Raw genomic sequence first — 9,370 nt, 5'->3', positions numbered from 1 at the left:
AGGTCATCCACATGCACCTGCTTCTCTTAGAATTTATTGCTAGAATACACTGTGTGTGTTTCCAATGGAGAATCTCATGAGCTGCACATTTGAAGGGGACATTGTCTCATCTTTGCTCCTGTCCACCTGGTTGGACATTCTCCACCTGCTAAAATTTACCCTGTGTACAACCGGACACACCTTGAAAGGAAAGGATGCTTGGACTTTTTTCAACAAGAAACAGCTATGATTCTAAACAAAAATTGTGAGACCCGAGGGAACAGTTTGGAGCTAATCTTGTACTGTCCAGGGGAACTAGATAGACTAGTTAAGTGAGTCACTTTTGCAGACAACTGGAGCGTGACCCTGTCCCTCTCCCTGTCAAATATGCTATGTACTTTGTACATGTCCTCACCGGCCCCTGAGGCTGAAGCATGAACTAACTCATCTGTAATTTGGTGAGTGTTTGAATGATTCTGAGGCATGCCCAAGTTAGGGACTGTGGCTCTAGAAGATAGATTCCATGTTTGTCCTCATCTTTCTTTTTGATTCAATGCATGGACTAATTCTGAAGGAACAACAACGTCTTATGGTTCTTACAGTCTAAGCACTTGGCACATGTGTGAAAAAGGTTACTTATGAATGCAGGTATTAGAGGGGAAGATGGAAGAGAAATGGAGGCAGAAAGAGGCCAGAGGAAAGATCGGAATATGCATGAAGGTTCACAATGTAAATCACATTTTTTTCTTTACTTTTAAGGATCTGTGTGTTTAAAAAAATTAAAAAAAAACTTAGAAATATCAAATTCATCTATACTGTGTGATAAAACATAGACCACTGCTCCTCATCCTCAGATCTTTTCAAACATTCTCTCCAGAGTGGCATCGAGAGTGTTCCTTTCTAGAATTTCTATCAGTTCTACCATTCACCAGGTGATACCATTCTGCTTCTCCAGGAGATATTTCTTTTATTCTCACTCATCTTTTCTGTAAGATTCATAATCAACATGGAACCCACAAACCACACAGCTGTTTCAGAATTCCTTCTCCTGGGACTGACAGATGACCCAGCCCTGCAGCCCCTCATCTTCAGCCTGTTCCTGTCCATGTACCTGGTCACCATCCTGGGGAACCTGCTCATCATCCTGGCCGTCAGCTCTGACCACCACCTCCACACCCCCATGTACTTCTTCCTCTCCAACCTGTCCCTCACTGACATCTGTATGGGTACAACCTCCATCCCCAAGATGCTGGTGAACATCCAAACACAGGATCAGAGCATCTCCTACACAGGTTGCCTCTCCCAACTGTGCTTTGTCTTGATTTTCAGTGGTTTAGAAAACTGTGTCCTTGCCGTGATGGCCTATGACCGCTATGTGGCCATTTGTTACCCGCTGAGGTACATGGTCATCATGAACCCTTGCCTCTGTGTCCTGCTGGTTCTGGTCTCCCTGCTCATCAGCATTTTGCATGGTCTCCTTCACACCCTCATGGTGCTGCGGCTGTCCTTCTGCACAGACCTGGAGATCCCCCACTTCTTCTGTGAACTCGTTCAGGTCATTGGACTCTCCTGCTCTGATACTCTGGTCAATAGCCTCCTGAAATATTCAGTGGGTATTATATTTTTTGGTGTCCCTCTCTCAGGGATTATTTTTTCTTATATTCAAATTGTCTCCTCTATCTTGAGAATGCCATCAGGTAGTGGAAGATCTAAAGCTTTTTCCACCTGCGGGTCTCACCTCTCGGTTGTGTCCTTATTCTATGGGACAGGTTTTGGAGTTTATTGCAGCTCTGCAGTAAGTGACTCTTCCACTAAGAATGCAGTGGCTTCATTGATGTACAATGTAGTCCCTCAAATGCTGAACCCCTTCATCTACAGCTTGAGGAACAAGGAAATGAAGGGAGCCCTGGGTCACCTCTTCACTGGGATACCTTTGCTGTGACTTTGGGCTTAGGATTAGAGAATGTGTTAAAGGGACAGGAATACTGGTGAGCCAGAATGCCTGATGCTTCTGTTACTGCGTTCTTCCACCATGACTAGATAATGTGATGTGTAAGTTCATTCCACTTGTACTTTAAACCTGACTGATTTTGTTCACATGTGATTTTGTCAAATGATTTCCATCTCAAGGTTCCATTTTGTTGCTGTGACATTATGGAAGCAGAGTCCGAGTCTGTGGTTCAATGTTAGTAATTACTGAGGATCAGTTTCAGAAGAAAGAGTGCTGGAGCAGTGGGTGGGTCAAGGGTGGGTTACAGAAGGCTGTGTGAGCGTCTGCAGACTAGCTTCCCGACCTGAGCTCATGGTCGGGGGCCAGGTGGGCGTCATGCCACATGTAAACCTACAGTGAGGCCAAGAACTGACATTTCATACTCCATTAAATAACAAGTAAGGTTTGTCCTGGAAAACTGTGTCCTTCTGATGTAGTGTGAACAGACTCCCTACTCAGTTTCATTATTTACACAAATTACACAGTTTTGAGATATTTGAGATTTTGGACTTTATCTGTGAGTTGACCTTCTGTTGTCATAAGATTCTGTTGTCATAAGAAAATGAGACCCTCACCCTAATAAGGTCAGACCATGAAGAGAACTACTGTTCATTGCAACGAGTCGAGATAGAAGGAATGCATGGTGTCAGGGATCAGGGCTTCATTGAGTTCTACACGAGGTAGACATTTCCTAGGACCGATCTCCTGAGTGTCCCCGGCTGCTATAATTTGGGTCTGAAATGTGCTCAATGGCCAATGTATTAAAGGCTTGGTCCCCAGACTCTGCTGCTTTGTTGGCGTCATGACTTTAAGAGGTGGAACCTAGTTGGAAGAAGTTGGGTCACTTTGCTGTGCTCTTGAAGGGGAGAGAGTGATGCCACACCTTCTTCCTCTTTAGCCTCCTGCTGTTTGCTTTACCACCTGCTCCCAATGTGATGTGCAGCCTCACCACAGGTCTGCTTTGTCTTAGTTTTCATTGACATGGAAAATTGTCTCCCTGCAGTGGTGGCCTATGACTGCTCCATGGCCATTTGTCCTCCCCTTAGGTACAGTCATCATGAACCCCTGGCTGTGTGTCCTGCTGTTTCTGGTCTCACTACCCATCAGCACTGTGGACGCCCTGCTGCACAGCCCTGGAGATCCCCCACTTCTGTGAACTCGCTCAGGTCATCAAGCTGGCCTGTTCTGACACCCTCATTCATAATACCTGGAAACATGCTCCATCTTGTATATTTATTGGTATTCCTCTCTCTGGGATCATTTTCTCTTACGTTCACATTGTGTCCTCTGTCTTGAGAATGCCCTCATCAGAAGGAAAGCATAAAGCCTTTTCCACCTGTGGGTCTCATCTGTCAGTGGTCTCCCTGTTCTATGGGACAGGTTTGGGGGTGCACATTAGCTCTGCAGTGACTGACTCCCCCAGGAAGACTGCAGTGGCTTCTGTGATATACTCTGTGGTCCCTCAGATGCTGAACCCCTTTATCTACAGCCTGAGGAACAGGGACATGAAGAAGGCCTTGAGGAAGCTCATCAGAAGGACTGTTTCTCTTCTCTGACATGTCATTTGTTGGTTTGTAAAAGAAGTCACAATGACAAGGTTCCTGATTTCCAGAATATCTGACTTTTCCCACTACATTCTTTTAACATGATAAGGTAACTTAATAACCAGGTACATTTTAACTTGACTTGAGCCCTGGCTTTTCTCTCTGTCTCATTTTGTGAAGTTAGATGCAGAATTTTAATTATCTGAACATAACTTGTTTCACAGAAGAAATTGGTCAGCTCTCATAGAAAGAGTACCTGCAGAAGGGGTTCTAGTTTTAGTGAATATATTATATTGTTGCCTCTAAGAAAAAAGCAAGTTTGAGGAGAAGGGCCAGGTAAATGCTAAAGCAGAGCTGTGGTCATATCTAGAGAAGAGACCCCACGTGGTCATGTGCTTGGGGTTGTGTGCATTAACTCCTAATTTTAGTCCTACTGTGAAGCAAAGCGGTGGCTATTCCCAGCCGACAAAACAATTCTGAGACCTCTTCAGAGGCAAAAATAGAAATGTTGATTATCATCTTCTACAAACTCAACAGAATTAGATGATCTCAGTGGTTTGAGATCACTGTGAAATGGTTGAAACCCACCAATGAAGTTTTCTTCAGTCCTAATTTTTTTAAAAAAGGAAGTCTAAGATGAGTATGCTCTGATAGTAAAGAGAATTATCCTTCCTTACAGAAACTTCTGAGGTATGGAATGTACCCAAAGAATGTATGACTTTCATCACTCCTCCATGAAGTGGTCTTTTCCTAGGCTTCATTCTCTTTCAGGTCAACAACTGATAACAGGAAATTCAGGTGTTGCACCTGGACCTGATTGTTCTTCCTTGGATCAGTGGATGGGTAACATTTCCATGGACCAACCATACTGCATCTCTGCAGTGAACTGAATGCTGCTTCCCAAATATGTTCAGATTCTTTCCCAATAAATTAACTATAACTTATATGGTAATTGGGTGAACATTACTTGTTTGAGGAAAGAGTATTTGCTGAAAAGGAGTTTCTCCTGGATCACATTAAGTGTAATCCCGTGTTTTCTTCTAAGACAAGTGGAGAAGACATGAGAAAAGGAGGAGGCATGGTCACCATGGGATAGCATCGATGCAGCCAGGACTCGATGGCCAGTATTTAGTCACTATTGCTCTATACACCAACATTTTCACAGGACTCTACTGCATTTTGTCACCCTGATAGATCTCCTAGTACAATGTATTACATAAATGTACTCCTCTTTGATCCTGCTAAACTTCAAATTTAGTACATGAATTCCATGTCTATAGTTTCTCTCATCCTGTTTTTCAGAATCAATCAAATTATGTTTAGCAAATATTTATTCATTTTCAAGCACCATTTCTTAAGTCTTTTATTGTGACATTGAAAATAAGAAGTACCTCCTGGGTTGTAGAAGTTTTGAATTTTTTTTTTTGCTATTGTAAATCAAGCTAGTTAAATATTCTTTCTCTGTCTTCTTTTTTTATTTTATTTTTTTTATTGGTTGTTCAAAACATTACAAAGCTCTTGACATATCATATTTCATATATTAGATTCAAGTGGGTTATGAACTCCCATATACAAATTGCAGAATCACATCAGTTATACATCCACGTTTTTACATAATGCCCTATTAGTAACTGTTGTATTCTGCTACCTTTCCTATCCTCTACTATCCCCCCTCCCCTCTCCTCCCATCTTCTCTCTCTACCCCATCTACTGTAATTCATTTCTCTCCTTGTTTTTTTTCCCACTCCCCTCACAACCTCTTTCTCCGTCTTCTGAAGGAAAAAAAAGTCAGTTATATACTGATTGTGTGGAATTATTAATGATAGGAGAATTGATGATAGTATTAAACTATTCACTATCAGGCAGGTCCAAAGTGGTTGAACTGTTTTACCTCACCAGTAGATATTTTGGGTGTTTCACATCATCACCACAACTTTGTCACTTTTCCTGACAATCTAATGTGTATGAAACTACAATTAGTTTCCATTTCTCTTTTGATGAAGTTCAGAGTTGTTTTATATAGAATGGGTCATGTTTCTTGCTTATTAAAAATATGTATTTATTCTTTTTTTCATTGAGCTTCTTATCCATCTTAAAACTAATTGCTAATGTTTCCTTTATAATTGTAATTATAGTCATTTTTATTCATGTATCTTACAAACTTATTCTTCATGTGCATGTTTCCTTTGCATGTGTATAGTAGATGCCTACAAATGCTTAGATTTAATTCAGATTCCCAGTTATATTCCCCAGATATATTCGTTATTCAGTTGACACTCCTGAATTAATTTTATTGAATTCTGTTTGTGATATTAATAATACCATGAATACCATCAATCCAGCCAGAAGTCTGTTGCTTCTGAGTGGCTTTTCTGAAATCTTCAGCTCTTCTAAGTCCACATACGTGAGTTCAGGCTGTGTCGAACACCTCTGTTCACACTTCCCTAACCTTGAAGCAACACTTTGCCTTTGCCTTTAAGCACCTAAGCTCTTCTTGTGCATTTAGACTTTATTGTCTAGACATGGTAACTTCTTCCTTCTGGACATAAATCTGTTGAGCCCCTTGGCTTCAACCCAAGCACCCTTTATGTCATAGTGAATTTTGTGGCACACAGGAGATTTTGTCTTGCTTTAAGAAATAAACTATCTCTCTTTACAATGGTCCTTTCATGCATTTGGGGTAAATGGGGGAAAGATGGTGTAGTCTGACATAACAATGCCATTTTTTAAAAAAATTGATGTTAAACTTTAATAAGTTAACATGGTTACTCTGCAAAAGGTACTTTTAAGAAAATGAAAAGAAGCCATCCGAGATACAATATTTGTAAAACACATATTTTACAAAGGATTCATGTTCAAATACACAAATGAGTCTCTAATTATAACAAGGCAAAAACTAAAATAGGTAAGTGGTTTGGACTGACATTTCACAAAAGAAGCTTTATGGGTGACGAATGAGCATATGTAAAGATGCTAAACATTATTACCAATATGGAAATAAATACTGAAATCACAATGAGACAGTACTATATACCTATAAAAAATTGATGTCAATATCAGCTTCTGGCAAGGATATAAGACATCAGGAATTATGATACATTTCAGATGAGAATGAAAACATGTATCATTACTTTTGTAAACAAGTAGTTCTTTACAAAATGATGCATACAACTATCATAAAACCAAACAATACTGCTCTGAAGTATTTGCCTAAGAAAATGAAAGCAAATGTCCATTTAAAGATCAAAATACAAAAGTAACAGTAGCTGTAATCACCATCACCACAAAAGGAATAATGCAGTGTCCTTCAACTGATAAATAAAAATCTATGGTGCTACTGTATAAGGGAAATGCCACTTAAAAATCAAAACCATAAAAAGCAACAAACTATCAATTCCTGCAATAACATAGACAAATCTCAAATGCATTATTTAAAAGAAATAAGCTAGACTTAAAAAGATATATAGTATATAATTGTATTTAGGTGACATTCTGGAAAAGGACAGATAAAATGTTGCCAGTGTCTGAGTTTGGGCAATAGGGTGAGAGACATATTCTCTATCTCAACAATACTGATGGAAAATTCATGCAACTATACATCTAAAAAGGTCTATTTCACTGTATGTAAATTATACCTGCATAAATCTGATTTGAAACAAACTTATTAGAAAAGAATAAGGAGAAAACCCTGAGGGTTGAGAAAAAAGGTGTTTTGTTTTTGTTGTTGTCATTGTTTTGCTTTTTGAATATGGTATATTGTTTAAAAAATTTCATCTGTTGAAATTTTGAAATAGTAAAACTGGGGCTTCACATAATAATTCTAAAACACATCCTCTCTCTCTCTCTCTCTCTCTCTCTCTCATTTTTAGAGAATTCTAGTGATCATGTTGAAACACAGGTTTCATTTTCAAAGTTCAAATTCAGTAATAATGCTATTTTGACACAATTGGTGATATATATATATATATATATATATATGGCATTTTTATAATCTTAGCTATATCATGTGCAAATATATTTGTATACCCATGTGTAAGATTAGGTTGCTACACCTCAAGACAGCATCAGGCTTCATATATGCCATTGATTGTGTCATATATATATATTTATATATATATGATATTTTATATATGAAATTTTAAAAGTTCTTATAGAAAGATTTATCATGCTGCAAAAGATATCTATAAATGCAAGATAATATTGAATTCATTTAATATAAAATTTTTAAGTATTAGCACACAGTACTGTCTTCTCGTGTTAATTATGATTGAAATCTCATTGTGTGATCTGGGAGGATGGATAAACAGCCAGCAGACAACTGCTTGGTCATTGTTGTCATAAAGTCTCATAACTACATTAAAAATCAAGTCCTAAGGTACACCCATGATCACCTGATATGAAGAAAAGTTTTTCCAAAACTATTGTGTTGAAATTTGAAAAGGTGGTTATGAAACTAAACAGAGATTACACACATATCTCTCTTAGTCACGGTCAGAACTGACTACAGAGAGTAGATTAGAATCTGCTGCACCAAATACACAGAATGGAGATTCATTCTCAGAAAACATTCAGTAGCTTTGAGGAAGAAATTCCTCTGAGTGTTGGCCTTTTTACAATCTGAGCTATATATGTAATATATTTGTGTACCCACATGTAATATTAGGCTGCTACACCCCAAGGTAGCATCAGGCTTCAGATATGGCATTGATTTTGTCAAAAAAGGATCTCTGAAATTGAGTTAGAGAAGGGTGGGACATGCATGGGACATGAAGTGGAAGTCAACAGACAGGGGACAAGAGGTGGAGGAGTCCCTTGGCTTGGCAAAGCAAGGGATCAGCCATCCTGAATTTCCTTTCTGGATTATTGGTCTTGAAGGAATTGCATTTGCTTAGGATCCAAATCACAGTATCAACATTTCCCTGCTGAGGAGCTTTGGGATTTGAGGCCCCTGAGACTCAGGAACTACAGATACCCTGGGTGTGACCAGTCAGGAAACAACAGCTGGGGAGCCCTCAGAGATTATGTCTGCGGCACCGAGATCAGCGCTGCACTGTCCCTCTGCCCTTGAGAGGACATATCCTCTGTGACCACCCAACATCCAGGGGAGAGGACAAACATCTTCCATCAATAATACCAGCAAAGTCCCAAGGTCTCTTAGACTGTACTTTGGAAATCAGGCAGGAGTCACTACAGTTCGCTCCTGGTGAAGCTGGGAGGGAAATACACACAGAGGATGGTCAAAACCAAGTCCTCCTTAGGACCCTTTACTAGCTGTCATCATTGAGAAGCTTCTTTGGCTCCATCACAAAATTCCTCAGTGCAGCTGTAATTCTGTTAGTGTCCTTGGTCTGTACAAGGGCAGCAATCTTTTTGTCCTTGAGCATGAATTCTGCCTCTCAAATAGAATTACAGAATTGTGGTGGTGGAGGAGAGGTGTTGGTCAGCTTCCCTTATCTTTCCTCCCCAAACCCCTCCCTGCAGGACTGTGATGTGCTGGAGATGAGGAATCTGGGAAGGAAGCACTGGCCCAGGCTGACCCAGGAGCTACCTTCCTTGTCTTAACAGTTCCTCTTTATGAAAACAGAAAATTTTTAATGAAACTAGAGCACAGAGAGTGTAAAAATAACTTTTAAGATTTTTAAGATATGGTCACTTACCCTTTTCCAGTTAAACCAACATGGAGGTTCTACTACCTGAGCTGCAAGTATTTTCATGTTATATATTTATATTTATTGAAAGCACAATTATATATTTCCCTTTACTCCTTTCCATCACTTCCTTGATGCAAGAGCAACCTGATAAATTTCCCTGTACAAGGTTTCTTCTTGTGTATGTATCTATCTATGTATAAAGAGAA

General features: G+C 39.5%; 1 protein-coding gene across 1 annotated transcript; it reads left to right on the top strand.

The window, feature by feature from the left end:
• Positions 1-985: 985 nt before the first annotated feature.
• Positions 986-3,525, top strand: LOC113198938 (olfactory receptor 7G2-like). The gene is made up of 2 exons (XM_077795819.1): positions 986-1,679; positions 3,281-3,525. Exons 1-2 carry the CDS (start codon positions 986-988, stop codon positions 3,523-3,525), a joined length of 939 nt encoding a protein of 312 aa, XP_077651945.1.
• Positions 3,526-9,370: the final 5,845 nt, after the last annotated feature.

The sequence above is a fragment of the Urocitellus parryii genome, chromosome 3, assembly GCF_045843805.1.
Source record: "Urocitellus parryii isolate mUroPar1 chromosome 3, mUroPar1.hap1, whole genome shotgun sequence".
Classification (NCBI taxonomy): Eukaryota; Metazoa; Chordata; class Mammalia; order Rodentia; family Sciuridae; genus Urocitellus; species Urocitellus parryii.
The sequence above is the reverse complement of the archived record's forward strand: the minus strand, read 5'-3'. Positions and strand labels throughout refer to the sequence as shown.